The sequence below is a fragment of the Bos mutus genome, chromosome 3 (genome assembly GCF_027580195.1).
Source record: "Bos mutus isolate GX-2022 chromosome 3, NWIPB_WYAK_1.1, whole genome shotgun sequence".
NCBI classification, from domain to species: domain Eukaryota; kingdom Metazoa; phylum Chordata; class Mammalia; order Artiodactyla; family Bovidae; genus Bos; species Bos mutus.
In genome coordinates, this window is record NC_091619.1 from 56,120,787 (window position 1) to 56,147,479 (window position 26,693).

Below are 26,693 nucleotides of genomic sequence, written 5' to 3' on the forward strand. Positions count from 1 at the left end.
TTCCTATGCAATATTGCTCTTTACAGCATCAGACTTTACTTCCATCACCAGTCACATCCACAACTGGGTGTTGTTTTTGCTTTGGCTCTGTCTCCTCATTCTTTCTGGAATTTTTTCTCCACTGATGTCCTGTAGCATATTGGGCCCCTACCGACCTGGGGAGTTCATCTTTCAGTGTCCTATCTTTTTGCCTTTTCATACTGTTCATGGGGTGCTCAAGGCAGGAATACTGAAGTGGTTTGCCATTCCCTTTTCCAGTGGGCCACATTTTGTCAGAACTCTCCACCATCACCCATCTGTCTTGGGTGGCCCTACATGACCTGGCTCATGGTTTCATCGAGTTAGACAAGGCTGTGGTATGTGTGATCAGATTGGTTAGTTTTCTGTGATTGTAGTTTTCAATCTGTCTGCCCTCTGATGGAGAAGGATAAGAGGCTTATGGAGGCTCCTGATGGAAGAGACTGACTGAGGGGGACACTGGGTCTTGTTTGATTGGTAGGGCCATGCTCAGTAAACCTTTAATCATCTTTTGTTACCTGAACATTATTGACCTGATATGTTTCAGTATTCACAGGTATTAGTTTCTGCAAAGATCTCCTGGTTGATAAAAGATACAAACTACTGTGTATTAAATAAGCTACAAAGATATATTGTACAACACAGGGAATATAGTCAGTGTTTTAACTGTAAATAAAGTACAACCTTTAAAAATTGTGAATCACTATGTTGTGCACCGAAAAACTTACATAATATTGTGCATAAACTATACCTCAGGTGAAAAAAAGGAATCCAAGTTACCCCATACCTTATATAAATTTAAGAAGTAAATCATTAACAGACAGAATGATATCTTTAAAAATTCTGCATCAAATGCATTCTAAATGTCTCTAAACCTCTGAAAGACAAAAATATGGAAACAGTACAGAAATTTAAAAGTACAAAGAAAAATATGCGCAAGAAGAATAGAGTAGTGCTCCTTTTCCCCACATTCACGTATTCCATGTTCAAAGAATGTCACTGAAAAATAATAAATGTATTACACAGCTAGCATAATAATGGTCATTTTATTAATAGACGAGACAGGTGTGAACATTAGACCAAGAATATTCTAAATAATTAAATCAAAGTCAGAGATTTTTGTCTTTGCATTATGTCTAACACCTTTATTCACATAGAAGTAAGCTATTTATCCATAATAAATTTTATGGTTCTGATGATAATTTCTTTTGAGCTTCTTTTGGGATAGTTGGTCCTAATATGTGATAACTGGTTTTTCAAGTGCATTTTAGAATAAGTAGTTTGAACTGCTTATCATATCAAAGGATTTTATATTAGAAATGTTTAGAAAAAATTAAAAGTAGGGATTCCCTGATAGCTCAGTTGGTAAAGAATCCACCTGCAATGCAGGAGACCCCGGTTCTATTCCTGAGTCAGGAAGATCCACTGGAGAAAGGGTAGGCTACTGACTCCAGTATTATTGGGCTTCCCTTGTGGCTTAGCTGGTAAAGAATCTGCCTGCAATGTGGGAGAGCTGGGTTCAATCCCTGGGTTGGGATGATCCCCTGGAGAAGGGTCCAGCTACCCACTCCAGTATTCTGGCCTGGAGAATTCCATGGACTGTATAGTCCATGGGGTCACAAACAGTCAGACACGACTGAGTGACTTTCACAAGTTTATTCGTTTCTGCCTCAAGAATTAAAATGAGTAAGTGTAATTTCTTTAGGTCAATTTATATCTTAATATTTAAGATTTTGCAGATTAAAGAATAGACAATATAATTTCTAATAAAGAATGATAATGTAGAATTAGCTCTTAGATAGTTTTAAAAAGTATTAAATATAATACTTTCTAATTAATGCAATTGATTAAGTCCATTAATCACTTACTTAATGGCTGAGTGGTCCTGCTTAAATTGTTTTCAATCATTTTAACATTCAGTACAAATGCAATTTATTTTGATATCTTTTATAACATACTTTACTCACCTGAAAATTCACATTGTTTACTTGGACTTCATTTTGTCAGTATTTTTTCTAGCAGAATAATTATAAGATTGTCTTTAAATAATCAATGTTTATGGTGTTCTTAGTGTTGTTGAAATTCAATCCTTTGAAATTATCCGAAGGTGAAAGTGAAAGGTGTTAGTCGCTCAGTCATGTCTGACTCTTTGTGATCCCATGGACTGTAGCCCGCCAGGCTCCTCTGTCCATGGAATTCTCCAGGCAAGAATACTGAAGTGGGAAGCCATTCCCTTCTCCAGGAGATCTTCCCAACCCAGGGATTGAACTTGGGTCTCCCACATTGCAGGCAGATTCTTTACTGTCTGAGAGTGGAACTAAACAAATTATTGTACATTTGATTTCATATTTTTACAGAAAAAATATTCCATATTAACTATTTCACCTGTGTTCTCAAATACTTAGATGCATTGATTGTTTCTGCCTGTGGTCTCTTTAGGGTCCAATGGGAGAACAAGGAGAGAGAGGAGAGCCTGGAGCAGAGGGATATAAGGTAATTCCTGTAACTTTCACACCTTTCTTCTAAATTTGAATAGGTTTCTCTGTGGTTCTTCTCAGTTGCAAATGAAAATAAGCATCATTGAGATAATTAGGAATATCTTATGTTTTTGATCCTAGAAGAAGCTCTTTGTATTTTCTATTCCTTCTTTCTAAAACTATCTTCATCTCCTTCCATTGCTGCTTTGTCTCATCATTCAGATCTCAACTGAAATGTTACTCTTGAGAGGGCTTCTCTAACTGCCCTTTCTATCCACCACTTTATATCTTGTTACTCTATTTTAGGACATTTAATGTTATCCAAATTATCTTACCACCTTTTTATACACTCATTTTTTTATTTATTGTCTACATCCCCTGAGAAAATATAATTCCATGAGAATAAGACTGTCATGTTTTTCATCATTATATCCCCAACTTCTAGAACACAAATTTCCTACAATATAGTATAAATTCATTAAAGACTTGTCAAATGGATAAACACCATTATATTCTTATGTCAATTCTTATCCTCTTCTATTCTTAAAAGGATTTTTAGAGACAAGCTGTATTGCTCAAATTATATTAGACTATGGAGAGAATTTATTCAGTGTCATTATTTATTAGCATATTTGTGTTGAGGATGTTCTGTATTTCTGCCCCATATCTCTTCCATTTCTGTTTATAATGTCATATACTAAATAAAATGGTCATTTGTTAACTCTCTCCCTATACCTCCTATCTTTTTCCTTTGCTCACAACATTATCTGCTTGCTCACAAAATTATATAATCTTTACTTACGTAAATCCTGTTTACCCTTTATAATCTAACTCATACCCCCTTTTCTACTGTCCAGCAGCAAGCTTTCCCTCTAATCTAGTCCTATACTATTTATTGGTTATAGAAGTCATTCAATACAAATATTTTACAATCTTCTGCTACTATCATTTTGCTAATTGTTTTTAATGTGTAGATATCTTAACTCCTCAATTTGAATATGACTTCTTTCTTTCTTGTACAATGTCTGTTTTAAGCCCTGTACATAATAGTATATAATCTGTTGTTGTTCAGTCATAAATCGTGTCCAACTGTCTGAGACCCCCATGGACTGCAGCACACCAGGCTTCCCTGTCCTTCACTATCTCCCAGAGTTTGCTCAAACTCATGTCCATTGAGTTAACCATGCCATCCAACCATCTCATCCTCTGTCGCCCCCTTCTCCTTTACTTGAAATTAACTTTTCTTTGCCAACTCACGGCTTTCAGCATAATTTGAGAAGCTTCTTATAATGTCTTCTTTTGACTTCTACCATGGCATCTGGTCCCATCACTTCATGGGAAATAGATGGGGAAACAGTGGAAACAGTGTCAGACTTTATTTTTGGGGGCTCCAAAATCACTGCAGATGGTGATTGCAGCCATGAAATTAAAAGACGCTTACTCCTTGGAAGGAAAGTTATGACCAACCTAGATAGCATATTCAAAAGCAGAGACATTACTTTGCCAACAAAGGTCCGTTTAGTCAAGGCTATGGTTTTTCCAGTGGTCATGTATGGATGTGAGAGTTGGACTGTGAAGAAAGCTGAACACCAAAGAATTGATGCTTTTGAACTGTGGTGTTGGAGAAGACTCTTGAGAGTCCCTTGGACTGCAAAGAGATCCAACTAGTCCATTCTAAAGGAGATCAGCCCTGGGTGTTCTTTGGAAGGAATGATGCTAAAGCTGAAACTCCAGTACTTTGGCCACCTCATGTGAAGAGCTGACTCATTGGAAAAGACTCTGATGCTGGGAGGGATTGGGGGCAGGAGGAGAAGGGGATGACAGGATGAGATGGCTGGATGGCATCACTGACTCGATGGACGTGAGTTTGAGTGAACTCCGGGAGATGGTGATAGACAGGGAGGCCTGGCATGCTGCAAGTCATGGAGTTGCAAAGAGTCGGACATGACTGAGCGACTGAACTGAACTGAACCAAACTGAGCTATAACTAGTAACTATATCAGCATGGCAAACGAACAGCTAATTATTCTGTTAGAAGGGAAAGAATCTCTTCTTCACCTGGCTGGGAGAAGAAAAATCCTGCCCCTGCTTTTCTGGATAGTCCCTACATTCTTCAGAAATCCTTCATCAGAGGAAAGTTTTTCACTAGGATGGCTGTAGAATCTGATTCTCCTTTAGTCCATATAGTGCTGATGAAGTCTTCAGTCATGGATATTTTACCACCTGAATATGTAATGTGATATACATTTTCTGCTTTGTCTTATTCCATCTTGTTTCTTAGGTTTTAAGAGTCATTTTATCATTTGTTGATGGATCTATTTGAAAAAGCCATTTAGTGCCAGACAGTCACAATAACTTCATTGCTTAGACATCTCAAAGTCATGAAATACCCACACATGTACCCTGCCACATTTTTTCCAAATACACGTTTGATTCAAACAGTGGAACCATGCTTTATTCAGAGTTAGATTATTATGTTATACCCTTACGTGATGCTTTTAAATGATTGCTTTTCTATATGGGCATTGTAGACATGACCATGTCACTCTAGTAAACAGATGGTCAGAATTATTATAAGCTTTTTTAAATTGTGCTCAAATGCACATAGCATAAAATTTACCATTTCAGCCATTTTAAAATGGTACAATTTAGAGACATTTAATATATTGGCAATGTTGTATAATCATCACACACTGCCTAGTTCTAGAACATTTTCATCACCCCAAAAAAGAAGCCCTGTGCTTGTTAAACAGTCATTCTACTTCTCCCAACCTCTGGAAACCAATACTCTGCTTTCTATCTCTACCAAATTATCTATTCTGTATCTTTCATATAATTGGGATCATACAATATATACCCTTTTGTGTCTGGCTCCTTTCACTTTACACAGTATTTTTAAGATTCATCCATATTGTAAAATATGTCAGTACTTCATTCCTTTTTATGGTTGAATAATCACCAAGCTTTTAAAAATACTTTTATATTCACAAATATTCTTAAAGTTCTGATAAACTCATGATTTTCCTGTTGGAGAAAAAATATAGAATGGATAGTGAATATTTTGCTTTCATCTGGCTATGAACAACTGAAAGACATTTTGAAACCCTTATCACCATTCTTTGTTCTTTTTTTCCTCTTGAAGAAACTGAGAATCACAAAAGTCAAGTATCTTGTTCATTATCAGCAGTAAATATATACTAGTCATCGCTATATGTGATGTGTTTTATGTGTTACATATAATTAAATCTCTTCTCATTCAGCATTTATTTTAATGTCTTCCATGGACCAGGAAGGAGCCCTGAATGTAACACGGAGCACTCGACACACAGTCTTTGACTCCCTATTTTAGTATATGTGCTGCCGAAGCGAGCACGTCTTTGACTCCCTAGACATCACATATAAAAAACAAGAATATTTAATCAATATAAAAGCAGATGTAGTAAAATATTTGCCATCCAGAAAACTACACATCATGTATGTCAAGATAAATTCATTTGAGGTTTGACAGAGAGCCAGAGGACATGGTATGAATAAGAACACTATACTGTTAATATTCACTTTTTAAAAGTGTGAGCAGAAACATATAAATACCTAAGATTAAGTCAACCTAAACTTATATGAGACAAAGCCCTAGAAATAAGTTGAATAAATTATGTTCTACCTTAAACTCCTTTTTACTTTGGTTTGTCAAAGGCCATAGAATTTTTTGCATAAAATAAAATAACTACTAATCCTATCCTCACTTGGCCTTCAGTCCTTAGCATTAGATATACACATCCAAATAGCTACTAGACATCATCACAGGTACCTCAGACTCAGCATGTCCCAGTCCAAATCTGATCCTCCTCGTTTTATGTCTTTAATTCAGTGAATAGTACCAGCAGACATCCAGGTGTCTAGTAAACTAACGTTCCCTCTTTCTCTCTCTCTGTCTCTTTTCGCCCTCTGTCTGTCTTGCTTTCTCTTGTCTCTCACCTCTCCCTCCTCATTCTCCCCTTTCTCTGTCCTCTCATCTCCCAACTTCAATTGGCCACTTCTTTTGACCTTTTATGTATCTCTTGAATCTATCCACTTCACCCTACTTTAGAGTCTCATCCTTTTTTGCCTGAATTCTTTTAATAGCTCACTAACTAGACTCACTATCAACAGTCACAGCCCTTTTAAATCCATTCTCCACTTAACATGTTGTATTAGATGAGTCTCCATCCATTCTCACATGCTATTCCTCTGCAGAATGCCTTCCTTTTTCTTTACCACCTGGAAAACTCATCCTTTAAACTTCAGCTTCCCATATAAAATCATCACTTAGGATTTTATAATCATCATCATATATAATCATCACTTTCCATATAAAATCCTCTCCAGACTCCCTTTGATCATCCAACTCCTCCCACTACTAACATCACCAGAAAAAAAATCAGTCACTTCCCGTAATCTTGCCCACATAACTTCATAATAATATTTACTGCAGCATATTTAATTCTTACTCTGTAGAAAATAATTTGTCAGTTTTTATTGGGATGGAAAGAGCCAAAGGAACTATAGCGGAGCTCCTAGTAAACAAGTTAGTTTTTCCTAAGGTTTGCATCCAAACATCACAAACCTCTAAGAGGAAGTTGGCTTTTCTATGATCATTCTAAAAGGTCTCTGTAAAACTGCAGCTAGAATGCTGACAAAACCATAATAGACCATGATGGTTTGGAGCTTTGTAGTTGACTCAGTATGGTTACTCTCACTTAGTTCACTTTGTAACCCCAACTTTTCACCAACTGCTTCTCTCCTGAGCTGGCTTTATAAGTGACCTACAATAGTTGTATTTACTTGAATGAAGCTCCCTCATGGTTGACCTGATTCTGTTACTTGCTGATCCTAGTCATGTTTTGTTGGTAAGAGTCATGTTGTTTGTGGGTAGTCATCCTTTTCTCTTTAGTTATGACTGTGTGCTAGTTACAGAAAGCTTTCCAAATTACCCTTTATCTCTTGCAACTGTTCTCTCCCTTAAACAGGATTTGTTTACTTTATCAGGAAGTTGAATCTTAAAACCATAAACATTTATGCTGCAGAATGCAAACAAAAAAAGACTTCAAATGATCTTGCAGGAGAATAAATCATTAGCTTTAAGTAATCCCTTCTTCTCCTAGCCCAGAAAGGAGATGAGCCTGATAACTGTCCTTCCTATGGCATCCTTTCTGTAATATACAGGAAGACAGGAATCTGAAGTGGACAGTGGGGAAGGGGATAAAAGAGATTACATGTGGAATTCTTTCTGCATAACTGTTACCTGACATGCCCCTAGGTTGTTGTTAGTTTCTGTTTGCACACTTGAAAAATGTGGCAGGTCAGCATTCCTTTCTAGGAGAACTGGGCTGATGACAGATTGCTAGAGTCAGAGTCACTTGATGTCTTGGCATATGCAGTAATGACTACCAGTCTTTAACTCAGTAAATCTACTATCTAAATGGCTGTGACCTTAATTTGTAAAAGTGGAGACCATAGAACACTGGGAAAAAGATTGAAAAAAGACATTTGCTTTCAAACTCTTTATTTACTAGTTATTTACTATGTTAGTTTCCTGAGCCTGCCATAATAAATTATCACAAACCAGATGGCTTAAAACAACAGAAATTTATTCTCTCATAATCCTGGAAGCCAAAAATCCAAAAGCAAGATATGAACAGGGCAGTGCTCCCATCGCTGGCTCTAAGAAAGAAACTTTCTTGCTTCTTCCAGCTTCTAGTAGCTAACAACATCCCTTGTGGCTGCATTACTCCATCCTCTGCTCATCTTCACATGACCTCCTTTGTATCCTTCTCTTTCTCTGTGTGTCTTACAAGGACACCTGTCAGTGGATTTGGGGCCCACATGGATAATCCAGAGAACTTCCCAGGTGGTGCTATGGTAAAGAACCTACCTGCTAATGCAGGAGACATGAGAGACACGGGTTCGATCCCTGGGTTGGGAAGATCTCCTAGAGGAGGAAAATGCAACCCACTCCAGGATTCTTGCTTGGATAATCCCATGGACAGAAGAGCCTGGAGGGCTACAATCCAGAGGGTCACAAAGAGTCCAGGATAATCTCCTTCTAAAATACTTAACTTGATGATATCTGCAAAAACACTTTTCTCCAAATAAGATCACATTCACAGGTTTTGAGGATTAGGGCATAGACATCTTTTGGCAGACCTGTATTAACCCATATGGGGAAAACCTCTATACTCTTTCTCAGTCATCATTATATGCAAGTGGCTGTTATGTTTTCTAAGAGAGAATCATTATAATATTTAAATTGAAATTTGCAACATTCTGCTACCACTTTTAGTGATACTTGGCAAAGGAAATGGCAACCCACTCCAGTATTCTTGCCTGGAAAATCCCATGGACAGATCAGTGTAGTGGGTTTACAGTCCATGGGGTCGCGAAGGGTCAGACACGACTGAGCGACTTCACTTCCACTTTAAGTGATACTACTCTATCCTCTAAGTTGTATGTCTTAATGTATTCTAATAATATATCCTTTTCTCTTCATAGGGCCATGTAGGTATACCAGGACCAAGAGGTGCCACCGGACAGCAAGGGCCCCCAGTATGTTTTGAAAACATTCTTTATAACTCTGGCATTTAAAAACATTAATGTTAACATATCTTATTTGGTCTCTGCTTTATCTGTGATTTCTGTTTTGATTCCTGTTAAAGGGTGAGCCAGGTGACCAGGGTGAACAAGGACTAAAAGGAGAGAGAGGATCTGAAGTAAGTTGAAATCTTTTAAGACAATTTGAAATGTATTGCTGGTTTGAGAAAGCAAGGACACAGGGCGTTGCTGTTCATTATAACTTAAATGATCACTTACCCTTTCAGAACAAGAATCACCATGGGCCTCTAAACAATGTGTTTGTCAATAATTGTGCTAAAGCATCATTATTGATTAATTTATGTGTTTTGACTGCCCTCCAAATTTCCCTTTACCAGCAGACTACTCTGGCTTTTAGAAAATTGCCTAGACTTATCCCAAACTAATTGTCCTTCTTTGGGGTTTCAGGTAGAAATAACAACTAGCCTTAAAACCAGTATCACCAAGAGAAAATTTAGCAGTCATGCTTATATAGTTGCTGTAGTAAAGTAGGGGTATAAATCGTTGGACTATATGACACAGAGTCAAAATTGGCTTAAAAGATTCTTTTTTTTCCCATAGCAAAAGTCAATTATTTGTTATCAACAAACTAAAAATATATTATTACTGAATTTAGCCATCTCCTTCCCTGTATCAGAATAGATGTTGCTTCAACCGTACATATGGAGAAGGAAATGGCAACCCACTCCAATATTCTTGCCTAGAAAATCCCATGGACAGAGCAGCCTGGCAGGTTCCAGTTCATGGAGTCGTAAGAGTTGGACACGACTGAGCAACTGAGCACACACACACAGCCTTACATAACAACTGGATTTGTAATTTGTAGCATCAGTTCATTGCTACCCAATTTTTCATTCAGCCTTATTAAAAAAAAATGAGAAGAATACAGCTGTCTCATTCACTTAGAATTTGTAATACCCAAATTGAAAAAAGCAGTGGAAAAATCTGTGAACCTAGAACACTACTAATGCTTTCATGTGACTTGCTCATGAGGCTAAGGATGAAAATGCTCTCCCAAGGTTTGATCCTAAAATTTCTAATCCTTCATAGTGCTTTCATTTTCTTGGTGTTTTGTTTTTGCTTTTTGACATATCTCAGAAAAAAGAATTTTTTTTTTGCTGTTTTTTCATATCTGTTAAAATTATACCAATGAAAATAAAATATTCCTACTAGGTCACTGCACCTCCAGCCTATATAGTCAGCTCTTCCCAGGTATTAGAACTGAAAAGTACTGAGGAGCTGTGGTTTAAATTCTGTATAATCCATGAGAACTAGTTCTTTTCCCACTATGGGCGATGCTGGCACACAGTCCGAGGTTCCACTAAAAACCCTTATACAATTTCAGATAGGAACGGTTGTTACCAGGACCGTTTTTTAAGGGTCAGTTTGAATAGCCAGATGGATCCTGTGGAATAGCCGTCATCTTATTTCTGTAAAGCTTTAAATGTGTTTTTTAGATTTGGAAAAGGCCCTTTAAAATCATTTGGACAGCCCTCTCATCTTTCAAATGAAGTAGTTCAGGTCCCAAAGAGATTATGAGTTACTAAGATCACAAAACTGGTTACAACAAAACCAACATTAGAAACTTTATTTCTTGACTCCCATTATTACACAGAAGCCTTCTTTTATAGATTAAACTAAATATTAATTTTACTTAACCAACTGATTCATTTATTAGTCTCTCAGATATGAAACTGTGGACAACTATTAAAAAAAATTGGAGCAAGTCAAGTCAAAACCAATTGCAAACCACTACATTTTTTAGAGACTTTCATAATGCAAATGTAGTGAACTGTCCCATAATGGCTTTCAAATACAGAGACTCAAGCCAAAATTTTATTTTCTTCCCAAAACAAAATTCCAGATTTTAGTGAGTTGAAATTTCTTGGTTAAAAAGAGTATGAGTCTTACTTACCTTTCTAAGTCTGTGTTTGTATTTTAAAGCTACCCTCTCTAACAAAGTTAGAACTAGCAAAGTACTGAGATGACTATTCTTCAGCTTCATTTAAATAAAAAACAAATGAGTGTTTGGATAGTAAGGGCACATTTAAAATTTTCTGTTGTCTAAAGAATTAGATTACTTACTTTTATAGTCTGTAAAGTGGTACAATTCCAATGAATTGAAAGCTGTTTTAAATGGATCTGATTTCAAGAGGGTCATTCTGTTTTTCAAAGCTAAGCAGACAAAAGAGCACAATTCTGCATATACTCTAAAGACTATATATGAATTCATTCACCTTTCCTATTATGGGAACAGGAAAGTCTGTTTGATTTATGAGATACTTAAATTTAAATAAAATAATATGAGTAAGAAAAGAGTGTAGAATGCTTTTAGCTTTATTACATTTGAATTTTGGGCATTGGTAGAAGAGTGACATTTCCCTCCCTTTTTATGACACCAACTCAATTAATTACCTGCTAACACCTTCTATTTTTTCTTTGTCTTTGGCCCAGTCTTTAATTTCCTACTGAACAGACCACCTCTGTGTAGGATTAATATTTAGTAATATTTGGCTCTTAATTTAGTTATAAGAATACCTAGCAATTCAAAATTCAAGGCTTTTTTTTAATGCACAAATTCAAAAAAATACCAGTCTTTTATACTTTGTTGACCTTTATGTATTTTAAACCTCCATTAGAAAGTCTGTGGTTTCTCTAACTGGCCTACTTCATTTTAGTTATGATGACAATAATTGTCATAAGGAAATTGTCCATGAATTGAGCATCTAAAAACAGCAGAGACTATTTTGTTATTTTTTATAACTTTATGTTCAGTAGGTAGGTTTCTGCCACAATTTTACCATTAAAAGTAGCAAAAGTATTCTTTAAAAATAATCTGCACAGCCATAATTTTCCTTTAGTGTTATTCTGTTGGGAGCTACTTCCTCATACCTATCCAAGTATTAATAACTAATATTCTAATTCTAATTTTCACAATGATAAATGTAGGTTTTAGAGTACAGTTTTTACCTGTTCTGAAATAATTCCCAACATAATAGTTACCCCAAAACATAATTGATTTGTGATGGTACATGAATGTCTTTGTTTTTATTTTGTTATTTGAATGTTTGGAATAAAGCACTTATATATATATATAGCATATCTGAACCTTAAGCCATAAACTCAGGTACACTAAAAGTATAACTTTATGTTCTTTTTAACGGAACTTAATTTCTGTTCTGAGTGCCCTTCCTGGCCTGTGGTAGAAACCTAATTGATGGAAATTTAGTCAATTGATTGCCTTTAACTCTGTCCACTCAGATGTCTTGTATTTGATTTAGAGAGTTTTTCCCATTAATTTGCTTTTCAAATATACAGTTACACTCGGGGTGGCAATGGTGGGAAGAGGAATAGGCGGTGAGATTGAGTCTCAGCCATCATCTGTTCATGCTAGCATCCACTGAAATGTGCATCATCCCTTTGGAGCCCCATCGGCCATCGTTCCACTATTTTGGTGTCTACATTGGCTGTCCTAGCAGAAGTTCTTTGATTCCTGTTGATTTGTACAGCTGTTTTCTCAACTCAAAGATCTCCTCAGATAGGGCCCTAACGGCCATGTGTTCTTGGCCACATGGAAATAACATTCTGCTGTTCCCCACACCATGCTCTGTACTTGGGGGATTTAGACTTTCTCAAGACCCCTGGCCTGACATCTCATGCAGAAATTTCTACTCTTGTTGCTGAAACTCAGTGCAGTTTAGTGGACATCTCATGAGGCTTTAGTCTCCCTAGCCATCGTCACTGTACCCAAGTCCCCACATCTGTCTGCATTACTATTGTTTCCACCCACCCTGGGACTTGAGGGCAGTATCAGGGTCTCTTCTCAGAGATACCCATCAGTGTCTTCACAGTCTTGATTCTCTTTTTACCTTTCTCCAAAGTGAAGATTTTTTTATATCCCCTTAGATAGGAAAAACTTTCTCTTACATTATTATAATTCTTCTAAATATGTTCTTTGTGTCATAAATTTTATGACTTGAATCCTTTATTACCTTGATTTTTGAGACTTTTAATATTCAAAAATCAGGTTTTTGTGTGGGTTGCACCAAATACTGGAGTGGGTTGCATTTTTGTGTTAAGGAAATACATTCTGTTCAAACTATTACCCCACCATGAGTTTCAGGGGACTATTTTGAAATTCATAAGCTAAAAAAAGTTTATTTTAAAAATCAAAAGTCTAGAACAGATCTTTCACTTTACAAAAAGAAATACTGTGAAGAAAAAAGCACACCGGTTAACATATTTGAATATTATCACAATTCATATACTATTTTGTGCTATTCAAAACAACCAAAAACAAAATTGTTTTCAATATTTAAAATAGTATTTACTTGCCTATTTCATTTCTTCATTGCGATCTATAAGACACATGTTATTATAGGGGTCATATGTTCCAGAAATTGTATTTACTTCAAGTAAACCCAGTTCACCAACTATCCCATTTTCTTACCTTTAGGAGGAATTTACAGTAGTGACTTTTTGAAGCAAGTAAAATAGCTTTTGAACCTGGAGGTATAACCCCCTTGATTAATATAGTTCCCTTTCATCAAATTCTAACAAAATGGGATTTTTATTTCTTACAGAAAATGCCCTTTTTCTCTGTTACTACATACACTATCTCTTCTTAAAACATTTAAGCTCATTTTCAGAGTATGTAACATCTTTTGAAATTTTTTATCTTGTTATTATTGTCAAATTGACTTTTTAGCACAACTACCTTCAGATTTTCATAACTTAACATCCCATTTTGGTGAAATTATCTTGATTCTGAGAACTTCTGACTTCTGAAAAATGTGTCTGGTAATGGCAATATGCTTCTTTTTTTTAATTTGTGAACTAGGTCACTCTTTTCCACATTTTTCTTCTTAAGATAATTTTAAGATAGCATGAGAATAATGGCATGGTTTGCAAGGGCAAATTTCTAACTATCCTGGCAGACCATTACAGCTGAATCAATTATAATTTAAAACATCTCACACATTGAAAAACAAGCAGCTCTGTGAGAAATAAATATCTTTTCTTTGTTTCACAAGTATGTTCTTCTCTATACTTCCAGAGAGCACATTTTAAGTTAGTGTTTCGTATCCCTCACTACTTTACGTGCCTTGGAAACAGGAGCTTTGATTTTGCATCTCCAACACATAACAGAGTCCCTGATACCTCATAGTCAATGAATGTTTATTGCTGTTATTTTGTCACTAAATAGCAAAGTCGTGTCTGACTATTTTGTAACACCATCCACTGTAGTCCACCAGACTCCTCTGTCCATGGGATTCTCCAGGCAAGAATACTGGAGTGGGTTGCATTTCCTTCTCCAGAGGATCTTCCCAGCCCAGGGATAGAGCCCGCATCCCCTGTGTTGCAGTGGATCCTTTACTGCTAAGCCACTGGGGAAGCCCCAATGAATGTTCACTGAATTAATTAAATAGGTACTTAACCAATTTCAATAGGGAGACAAAGGCCTTGCCTGCAAGTGGGGACTTTTGTTTAAATAATCAGTTTCTTTTTAGAACTATGGGGGCTTCCCCATGGCTCAGGCGGTAAAGCGTCTGCCTGCAGTGCGGGAGACCTGGATTCAATCCCTGGGTCAGAAAAATTCCCTGGAGAAGGAAATGGCAACCCACTCCAGTATTCTTGCCTGGAAAATTCCATGGACGGAGGAGCTTGGTGGGCTACAGTCCATGGAGTCGCAAAGAGTCAAACATGACTGAGCAACTTCACTTTCACGTTTTATAAATCTTTGACAGTTAATTGCTTAGTCCTGTCTGACTCTGCGACACCATGGACTGTAGACCACCAGGCTCCTCCGTCCATGGAATTTTCCAGGCAAGAATACTGGAGTGAGGTGCCATTTCTTTCTCCAGGGGATCTTCCTGACCCAGGGATCGAACCCAGATCCTCCTGCATTGCAGGCAGATTCTTTACCATCCTGAGCCACCAAGGATAGCTCTTTTTGGAGGCCAGGTGGAAATTCATCGATTATCTGGTCAAATTCTCTCATTTACACATGAAAAAAATGATTCCCAGGAAAGTTAAATGGTAATCCCAAGGATAACCAACTAGTGAGTGTAAGGACTTGCTTGTAGCATCCAGGTCTTAGAGTTCTTTTCTATGCCTTCTGTTTATTGCAATCAATTGACAGCAGTGCTTCACATTTTTAGGGTCCTAAAGGGAAAAAAGGAGCTCCTGGTCCTTCCGGGAAACCTGGGATTCCTGTAAGTAACAGGCTGTCTTCATCTTTATTATTTTTCTAAATAGAATTGGCAACTTTAGCAAGCAGAATAGTTTGGAGCCAATTATGACAAGTGTTGGATAAATCACATTGTCTTTAAAAAATGTTTAAACCCGTGCTGGAACACAGAGGGAACAAAATATGACCATTAGCTCAAAACCAAGCTTGGTGTTGAAATAGAAGTCACTGCAGTTGAAGGATGTTATTTTCCAGTGTATGGAGACCTGTCTGTGAATCCATGCTACTACTGTCTGATGATGAGCCACTGAAAAACAGGGAACTTGGAGTCTTGACTAAATGAATGGTGACAAAGGTCAGAAATTTCCAAGCATGATTAAAAGGATGTAACCTGGATTTTAGTGAGAGAACTTGACCTTTCATTTTCCTGGGAAATAGAACAGAAAGTCTTAGGGAAAAAAAAAAAAACACTTCAAATCCTTTCATCATAAAACAAAGTTTAATTTTACCTTAGCCATTCATTTCCTCTTTGGCCAGGCAAGTATGTGTTGACTAGCTTATTAGCAAAGGCTTCCTGCTGGTCTCCCCTAGCCAAGGGCCTGATTTGAGTGGCCTGTGTTGGTTCAAGAAAAGTAAAGAAGTGAATATAAATTATAAGCACGTTGAGATCAGAGATCCCTGTAGATTAAATCTTGTTCCTCAAGAATAGAAACAAAAATGTTCAGACCTTTATTCAGTTGTATATTTATCTAATTCAAAGCAGCAATTAAAGAGCCTTAATTTATTTCTTGGGGAAATAATACAGTATGAAGTTTTCGAGATGATGAATGTCAGCCTGTATTCTATGCTGACAAGTGCACATGGCTGATCTTTTCTCCTCAGCTGGATAAACCGTGGGCTGGCACAATGAGAAATACTAGGAAAGTACATTAAAACAGAAAAGATTACCAAGTAAATTACTGATTAGCTTGGCATTTTGTTTAGGGGACAGTTGACTGATCTGTTGTATCCAAATAGTAAATTATTAAGGAATCCAGGAAATAGAAAAATTTATCCTGGGACAGAGTATTAAAAATGTAACCCCCTATCTTAATAAGTATAAAAGTATTTGTCATTTAAATATCTGTACAGCATCTCTCTATAATCCAAGTAATTTTTAATTATCAAGGGACTTCCAGGACTACCTGGGCCAAAAGGCATGCAAGGATACCATGGAGCAGAAGGCATTTCAGGAAACCCTGGAAAAATTGGGCTACCAGGAAAACACGGACTTCCTGTGAGTAGATTGAATGTTCTTTGCACTTTATTTCTTATGCATAAGTGTCTCTTTACAAGATCATAGATATTTTGGCTATCTTTCTTAGCTTTGACATTCGCTCAGATTAAGCCAATCATTACTATAATAATTATTTTGGAATTGTATTTATGATTTTCAGGGAATGTCAATGAGTACATTCTGTTGGATATTTTATATATAATAACCCATATTAATAATTTATATCATTCTTAGTACATATAAAAACTGGTAACTAGGAACCATAAAGAAGTAATATTTTAAAGGTTACACAAGCTGACTGTTTTGAGTTCATCAAATGTCTTAAGCCACCTTTGGAACATTTCAGGCTTAGCAATAACTCAAGGTAAGCTCTGCCAAAATCATTTTCCCTTTACTTTTATAGCCACACTATTTTATAAGAATTATGTCAATATTTTCTGTGTTCATCCATTGGTGATGCAATGAGCAATGACATAGATTCTTATTTTTATGCAAATTTCTATCTTATTTATTTGATCAGAAATTTAAAATGATACTTTTGTCTTCATTTATCTACTTTCCCTTTTTCCTTCCTAAGGTCATTATAATCTGGATATTTATTGTTATCCCATGTTGTGTTTCCACTTGAAATATGAGAATAATTAATCACATATTTCAGTAATCCAGTAAATCCAGTAAAATTTATCCTTTTACTTTTCTACTATTTGGATATGGTTATATATTAATCTGTTTTTCTTTTCTTAAATAAATCAGTCCTAGTTGTTTATTCATATGAACCGTGGGACTGTACCAAAATCAAACCCAAATTAATATTCTTCTTTCACTGTAATTAATTATCTCATTTGTTTAAAAAAAAATCTATTGAATTATGACCAGCAAATCTAATTATTTAAGAAATAAATATCTAACCAGATTCTATCTGGAAAGGTGAATATTTTTAAGGAGGCTTAGCTTGGTTTCTATTTGTTTTGGAGACAGTATATCTGAACATCAGACCATCAGGTTAAGGCCTAGAAAACTTTGAAAGTCAAGCTGATGTTTTTAATTAAAATATGTATTTCATAAACTTCTACTATTAATATCAGTCTGGTTAAAAGAGGACTTTGATTTGAGATCTCAGTCTTAAAGAGAGCTCATGCCCTGGGCCTTCATTTAGATGCTACATTCTAGGCTCACCATGTAATAGTCTTAAAATGAGGTTGTGGATTTTAAAAAATACAATATCAAAAGCTTAAGAGTTGGTCTGAGTCTCTGTTTAAGTTTTACTTAAAAATGTTATAATGAATCTTATTTTATTGCTTTGAATAAGATTTTGAGGGTTGAAACAAGGAAAACCACATTTCAAAATATGTTATATATTTTGCTGTGAACACAAGTTTAATCATGGAGGTGGTATGTATGTGGATGTGCCCAGTAATCTATAAGGCTAATAACTGAGTTGTAAGTACTAATAATAGCAAATAGACTGATTTAATTACAGGAAGAGGAACTCATTTGTTTTCTGACTAAAATACCACTAACCCAGATACTTATTCCAGATATGGATAATACAGATCAGTATCCTATGTATATGTGTTCAATAGGAATTTCAGATATTCAGCATATAAGATATCTATCAGACACTAGTGACAGGTCAAAGTCATGCATTACTTTTTGTATCAGGTCACTTCATTGTGAAAACTTCTTTCTGGTAATATGTGACACCTGCAGGTCCCCCTGGAAAGGATTGAAAATTGGGAAATGGAATGAATACACTGATTTGGACTTAGAAAAATATGAACCATTTTCTCTTGTATCAAAACAGCAATATGGCACGTGACTATTATCTGCTGCTAGTTTCTAGAACAAAAACAGACATTTTCTAATTACATTCTTCTTCAATAGGATAATACTTCAAGGACAGTAATATAATGACTGAGAGAAGCTAATACAGAAAACAATTGATGCAAATAAGATAGTGATTTCATTTTAATTCTAAGTTATATTCTAGAATCTGGCACATTGCTTTTATTGACAGTGTGGGTGAAGGCTAAGGCATGAAACCAAATCACTAGCTCAATATAGGATAGACCAAAATGAAGGGGACTTAAAGCCAGATGCTGAGGCCACACTCAGGGCTATTGCAAAACTCAGAACTCCAGAGCATATTGGCAGGGTTTCTTTACTTACAAACACCAAGCATGGCTATATGGATTGCCCATATATATGGGTTTGCCCAAGCTCTGCCCACTGGGAAGAGTTTCTTTCAGTGATGTCTTTCACAGTTCAATGCAGCAGCAATCCCTTGTAAATGATGGTGAAATTCAGTGCACATTTAGCTCTAAAACAAGCTGGAGCTTTCTTCTCCCTTACTAAATGGTTAAGAGAATTCTCTAGGAAGGCTGAAGGAGCAGTAGAACAAGCATCATGGACATCTCAATTGCATGATCGCATATTTCATTTGTGATTTTTGGACTACTAGGGCCCAATACTGGAGAAGGCAATGGCACCCCACTCCAGTACTCTTGCCTGGAAAATCCCATGGACGGAGGAGCCTGGTGGGCTGCAGTCTATGGGGTCGTGAAGAGTCGGACACGACTGAGCGACTTCACTTTCAATTTTCACTTTCCACTTTCATGCATTGGAGAAGGAAATGGCAACCCACTCCAATGTTCTTGCCTGGAGAATCCCAGGGACGGTGGAGCCTGATGGGCTGCTGTCTATGGGGTTGCACAGAGTCGGACACAACTGAAGCAACTTAGCAGCAGCAGCAGGGCCCAATACTATTTCTATTTAGACGTGAATGCTGCTGTACACAGCTAGTTTTATGATTCAGTGGATCAGCTATCACTCTTATCATAATGAGCAGTTCAGGACACATAGTTATTTGATAATTCAGTTTCAACCAGACAAAGTCCAGAACTGCTTTCCAAATGGGAGATTACATTTGGCAAAGAAGGCATGACTTACCTACAAAGCCTTATGGATATACGCTCTGATTCTCTTATTGGGATTACCAAAGGGTGCATATAGCATCTCTATCAGCTAAAGACCCTTCTCATATTATTGGATCTGCTCAGTCATCCATTCAGATAGCAAGGTATCTTACATGGCATCTTGAATCTGCTGCAGAGTCTTTCCTCGGGGCCCACAAAAACTAGCAAGTTGGCAAAGGATTCGAAGGATATTTCTTCAAATAAGATACACAAATGACCTGTAATCACAAGGAAAGGTGCTCAGCATCACTAATCATTAGGGAAAACGAAAATCAAAACCACTATTAGACACCACTTTGGGCTTCCCTGGTGGCTCAGCAGTAAAGAAACCACCTGCTAGTACAGGAAATGTGAGTTTGACCTCTGGGTTGAGAAGATCCCCTGGAGGAGGAAATGGCAACCCACTCCAGGATTCCTGCTTGGGAAATCCCATGGACAGAGGAGCTTGGCGGGCTATAGTCCATGGAATCTCAAAGACTCAGACATGACTTAGCAACTAAACAACAAGAACAACAACAAATTACTACCACTAAGATAGCTATTCCCTACCACCCCCCAAAAAAAAAAGAAACTAGTACAGCCACTATGGAGAACAGTGTGGAGATTCCTTAAGAAACTGGAAATAGAACTGCCTTATGATCCAGCAATCCCACTGCTGGGCATACACACTGAGGAAACCAGAAGGGAAAGAGACACGTGTACCCCAATGTTCATCACAGCACTGTTTATAATAGCCAGGACATGGAAGCAACCTAGATGCCCATCAGCAGATGAATGGATAAGAAAGCTGTGGTACATATACACAATGGAGTATTACTCAGCCATTAAAAAGAATACATTTGAATCAGTTCTAATAAGGTGGATGAAACTGGAGCCTATTATACAGAGTGAAGTAAGCCATAAAGAAAAACACCAGTATAGTATACTAACGCATATATATGGAATTTAGAAAGATGGTAACAATAACCCTGTGTACGAGGCAGCAAAAGAGACACTGATGTATAGAACAGTCTTATGGACTCTGTGGGAGAGGGAGAGGGTGAGAAGATTTGGGAGAATGGCATTGAAACATGTATAATATCATGTATGAAACAAGTCGCCAGTCCAGGTTCGATGCATGATACTGGATGCTTGGGGCTGGTGCACTGGGACGACCCAGAGGGATGGTATGGGGAGGGAGGAGGGAGGAGGGTTCAGGATGGGGAACACATGTATACCTGTGGTGGATTCATTTCAATATTTGGCAAAGCTAATACAATATTGTAAAGTTTAAAAATTAAATAAAATTTTAAAAAAATAAAAAAAAAGAAAATTGTTGGTAAGTTTGTAAAGAAATTGGAACCCTTGTGCACTGCTAATCGGAATGTAAAATGATGTAGCCACTGTGGAAAACAGTATGGCAGGTCCTGAAAAATTAAACATTGGATTACCATATGATCCAACAGTTCCTCTCCTGGGTGTATACCCCAAAGAACTGAAAGCAGAAACTTGAACAGAAATTTTCCCAATGTTCATAATAGCACTACTCACAGTCATCAATTGATGGAAACAACCCCATATGAGTGTCAACAGTGAAACAGATAAACGTGTTATATACATATTAATACAGTGGAATATTATTGTCTTAAAAAGGAAGGAAATTCTGACACATGCTACAACATGGATAAACCTTGAAGACATTATCCTAAGCCAGACACAAACGTAAAGATATTATACGATTCCATTTATATAAGGTACATAAAGTGGTCAAATTCATAGAAAGTAGAACAGAAGGACTGGGAGGAGAAGGAAATGGAGAAGTTACTGTTTAATGGGTACAGAGTTTCATTTTGGGAACAGAAAAGGTTCTGCAGATGGATAATGGTGATGGTTACACACCACTGTGAATGTACTGAATGCCTCTGAACTATATATCTAAAACTGGTTAAAATGGTAAATATATGCTATATATATTTTGCCACAATAAAGTGAGTAAATGGGTTGTAGCAGCATACCCAAAGGTGGTAAAGATTGACTCCAAAGTCTGGAGAGGTTCACCAAGCATTATGCCTCTTTTATTGTTTTGAGCAATGCAAAGTACTTGTCTCTTAGAGAGGGTATCCTGATATACCCCCAAACCTAGGAACTTCTTCCATCTACCAAGTGTCATGAACTTTTTAATTCTATCGTCTGACATATCTCTGGGCTTCCCTTGTGGCTCAGCTGGTAAAGAATCCGCCTGCAACACAGGAGACCTGGGTTTGATCCCTGGGTTGGAAAGATCCCCTGGAGAAGGTAAAGCCTGCCCACTCCAGTATTCTGGCCTAGAGAATTCCATGGACTGTATAGTCCATGGGGTTGCAAAGAGTCAGACATGCCTGAGCAACTTTCACTTTTCCAGCGTATCTTTAGGGCACTTATTCAGTCCAAGTTGCACAGTGTCCTCAGTTTAATGGACCTGCATGATATTTTGTGAGCTATCAAGACTGTTAAGATACCCACTGGTCTGTTTTATTAGAGGAAACTGAGCTGACATAACACTGAGATAAGGCATTGAAGGGATACAGCTCTCTCTGCCTTGTGAAAGCAAGCAAACTGCTTCTGATTATCTTTACAGATAGAAACATTGGTAAGAAATATTTCACTGGGCCAGTAACTCCTGTTGCTAATGGCTATCCTGTTTAGTAAAGACACCATTCAGAAACTGCAGCGGTGACTGACATCAACACACAATTAATTTTGTAAGTTTAAGTGTTGGAGTTATCTGGTGTTTGCATCAAACAGTCGAGTAAAACAGATGCGAAATGTGGTAGAATCACTGCTCCTGCATCTTTTGGCAATAGGATTTACAATTTTCCACAGGGACATGGTGGTTAATGTGCACAGTTTTCTGCACGGATGTGCTGTTACCTTAGGTATACTACTGTGGGGAAAGGGGCAGGAAGAGATAGGAAGGGGTGGGAAGCAAGGGCTTCCATGTGTCTCTTCCCTTTCTACTACAGTAGCCTTTACTTTATGAGTTAGGAATTTTCACTGTTCTCTGAGATTGGAGGAAAAAAAATACAAAAATGACAACTGGGTTCATAACCCTGCTGAAACTACTTGGAAAAGATATCAGGCCAAAACTGCATTTATCACTATTTATCACTTAGCCTTCATAAACTTTCCACTCTGACCAGAGTGCCATGACAATATTTTGAATTTCCAGGGTTTATTATCAGTTCAAATCCAATATCTAACAGCCCCAGAAAGGTTGAGACTTTCCCTTTTCCCAGTGTTCAGTCACCTGGTAAATGAACACAAGTCCCTCTGAAGATGACTTAGGGCAAGAGTCACTGTGTACACCTATGACCACATTGCAGGTTCTTCCTCAAAGAGAACCTGCCTCCCCTTCAGTCAAAAGGTTCTGGGCTAGGAACTGGCTGGAGACTGGGAACTTAGTGAGAGGTCCTGAATCCCAAGTATAGTGACTTAAATTAGGATTATGCAGACCTACCTATATGTCAGTATATTGGCATAATGTATGTTTAATTTCTTGGCTCTTTGATCAACTAACAATTACTACAGATCTCTGTGGTCAGAACATTTGGTTCTGCTCTATCCTGTGGCTTATTGTAATAACTGCTTCTACCTTTTCTCTGATAGTAAAGCCCTGTCACCTAGACTCTACCACTCAAGAGTCCAGTGAAGTGAAGTGAAGTGAAGTCACTCAGTCGTGTCTGACTCTTTGCAACCCCGTGGACTGTAGCGTACCAGGCTCCTCTGTCCATGGGATTCTCCAGGCAAAAATACTGGAGTGTGTTGCCATTTCCTTCTCCACAGGATCTTCCCAACCCAGGGATCGAACTGAGGTCTCCCACATTGCAGTCAGACGCTTTACCCTCTGAGCGACCAGGGAAGCCCCCTATTTAAATAAGGGAACCTAATACTAAGATTTCTTAACACCTTGGTAAAGAGTGTCCTTTGATCCCTTTCAGGGGCCATCATTAGAGGGTGATTGATCAGATCGCACATGATAAATCTACCTCCACATTTCTATCTTCCTGAGCCTTTGGACCCTTCCTATGCAGTATGCTAGGGAAGTTATAGCACTTCAACCTCATTCACCGTAGGCCACAGTTGAGTCAAGGCTTCAAATTGCCAGTCCTTCAGGCTGTTAATGGTGCTTCCAGATGCTTGAGCAGGGTGGCTATCTCCACAGGCAAGGAAGACTAAGAGAGATTTAAGGTTCACAGTTCTTGGTCTTGCCCATGTCTGTTGGCCTTGCCCATGTCTGGTCAGATATCCCCATCCCTTGTCCTAGAGTTCTACTCTTTCTCTACCCAGTACCCTGATTTAGCTCTAAGTTCAGTTCAGTTCAGTCGCTCAGTCATGTCCGACTCTTTGCAACCCCATGGACTGCAGCATACCAGGCTTCCCTGTCCATCACCAACTTCCAGAGCTTACTCAAACTCATCCATTGAGTCGGTGATGCCATCCAACCATCTCATCCTTCCCCTCCTGCCCTCAATCTTTCCCAGCATCAGGGTCTTTTCAAATGAGTCAGTTCTTCACATCAGGTGGCCAAAGTTTTGGAGTTTCAGCTTTATCAGTCCATCCAACGAATAATCAGGACTAATTTCCTTTAGTATGGACTAATTGGATCTCCCTACAGTCCAACGGACTCTCAAGAATCTTATCCAATACCACAATTTAAAAGCGTCAATTCTTCTGCACTCAGCTTTCTTTGTAGTCCAACTCTCACATCCATACATGACTACTGGAAAAACTATCACTTTAACTAGACGGACCTTTGTCAGTAAAGTAATGTTTCTGCTTTTTAATATGCTATCTAGGTTTGTCATAGCTTTTCTTCCAAGGAGCAAGTGTCTTTTAATTTCATGGCTGCACTCACCATCTGTAGTGATTTCAAAGCCCAAGAAAATAAAGTCTGTCACTGTTTCCATTGTTTCCCCATCTATCTGCCATGAAGTGATGGGACTGGATGCCATGATCTTCATTTTTTGAATCTTGAGTTTTAAGTCAGCTTTTTCACTCTCCTCTTTCACTTTCATCAACAGACTCTTTACTTCCTCTTCACTTTCTGCCATAAGGGTGATGTCATCTGCATATCTGAGGTTATTGATATTTCTCCTGGCAATCTTGATTCCAGCTTGTGCTTCATCCAGCCTGGCATTTTGCATGATGTACTCTGCATAAAAGTTAAATAAGCAAGATGACAATATACAGCCTTGTATACCTTGTATCCCAATATACTCCTTTCCCAATTTGGAACTTGTCTTTTGTTCCATGTCCGGTTTTAACTGTTGCTTCTTGACCTGAATACAGGTTTCTCAGGAGGCCAGTAAGGTGGTCTGGTATTCTCATCTCTTTCAGAATTTTCCAGTTTGTTGTGATGCACACAGTTATAGCCTTTGGCATAGCCAATGAAGCAGATGTTTTTCTGGAACTCTCTTGCTTTTTCTATGATCCAACAGATATTGGCAATTTGATCTCTGATTCTTCTGCCTTTTCTAAATCCAGCTTGAACATCTTCAAGTTTCAGTTCACATATTGTTGAAGCCTAACTTGGAGAATTTTGAGCATTACCTTGCTAAAGTGTGAGATTAGTGCAACTGTGCAGTAGTTTGAGCATTCTTTGGCATTGCCTTTCTTTGGGATTGGAATGAAAACTGACCTTTTCCAGTCCTGTGGCCACTGCTGAGTTTTCCAAATTTGGTGGCATATCGAGTACAGCACTTTCACAGCATCATCATTTTAGGATTTGAAATAGCTCAGCTGGAATTCCATCACCTGCACGAGCTTTGTTTGTAGTGATGCTTCCTAAGGCCCTCTTGACTTCCCACTCCAGGATGTCTGGCTCTAGGAGAGTAAGTGATTATACCATCATGGTTATCTGGGTCATTAAGATTTTTTTTATATAGTTCTTCTATGTATTCTTGCCACCTCTTTTTAATTTTTTCTGCTTCTGTTAGGTCCATACTATTTCTGTCGTTTATTGTGCCCATCTTTGCATGAAATGTTCCCTTGGTATCTCTAATTTTCTTGAAGAGATCTCTAGTCTTTCCAATTCTTTTGTTTTCCTCTATTTCTTTGCATTGATCACTTAGGAAGGCTTTCTTATCTCTCCTTGCTACCCTGGAAACTCTGCATTCAGATGGATGTATCTTTCCTTTACTGATTTATGTTATATTCTATACAATTGGATTTTTTATTTCTAATAATTTACTATTGTGATCCTATTGGGGTTTTAGGTGGTAATATTTTCAAACATTGGCAACTTTAACTCTTAAACTCAATTTTTTTTCTTCTTTCAACACAGGCTGATAGGGACTCCCACTACTATTTGAAAATGTAGCAGCACTAGTAGACATCCTACCACTGCTACTGTCTGAGCCACCAGGGAAGTCCATAGACAGACACGGTAAAGTGTCTGTCTATGATGCGGGAGACCCAGGTTCAATCCCCGGGTTGGGAAGATCCCTTGGAGAAGGAAATGGCAATCCACTCCAGTACTATTGCTTGGAAAATCCCATGGACAGAGGAGCCTGGTAGGCTACAGTCCATGGGTCGTAAACAGTTGGACGCGACTGAGTGACTTCATGTTCACGTTCACCACTGCTAATAATAGCAGAAATCCTATTACATCCTACTATTAGTCTTAGAGAGACTTCGTCTAAAATTCCTCTATTAAGAATATTTTGCCATCTTTATTCTTTAGTTTCTTTGTCCTGTACTATCTTTTGGGGTGTTTGTTTCTCTTTTTCTTCTTTTCTAATTTTCATTGTATCAATTGAATTCTCTTCTGCTGGTTTAAAAGTTAACTATTCTCTTTCAGCTGGTGTTCTGTTAGCAGTTGCCCTGAATTTAAGAACCAAATGTGTATTTATTTAACTCTAGTTATTTGTTTAATATGTCACTAATTGTATCTTCCCTCTAACAAAACAAATACTTTTATTTGCTCTCATGCCCTTTTGTTTCCATATACCATCCTTTCCCTTCATCATTTTTTAATATAAGGTTGAATTTTGACTTAATCCTCAGGCATTTACTTCTCTTTATCCTTAGTTTCTTTTTTAACAGAGTAGTAAATGCAACTATTTAGTCACTATTACTTTTCAGCATTTTTGTAGAATCTTCTGAATTTGTTT

At 37.6% G+C, this 26,693-nt stretch overlaps 1 protein-coding gene across 6 annotated transcripts in view; it reads left to right on the forward strand.

Annotated features, from left to right (window-relative positions):
- The window catches only part of COL24A1 (collagen type XXIV alpha 1 chain), a 400,744-nt gene that overhangs the window by 314,093 nt on the left and 59,958 nt on the right, over positions 1 to 26,693 (forward strand). For all 6 annotated transcript variants that reach the window (XM_070367752.1, XM_005888435.2, XM_070367754.1 and 3 more), the window contains 5 exons: positions 2,458 to 2,511; positions 9,024 to 9,077; positions 9,188 to 9,241; positions 15,284 to 15,337; positions 16,481 to 16,588. In XM_070367752.1, coding sequence (XP_070223853.1) covers positions 2,458 to 2,511; positions 9,024 to 9,077; positions 9,188 to 9,241; positions 15,284 to 15,337; positions 16,481 to 16,588 — 324 coding nt within the window. The remainder of the gene's footprint in view (positions 1 to 2,457; positions 2,512 to 9,023; positions 9,078 to 9,187; positions 9,242 to 15,283; positions 15,338 to 16,480; positions 16,589 to 26,693) is intronic.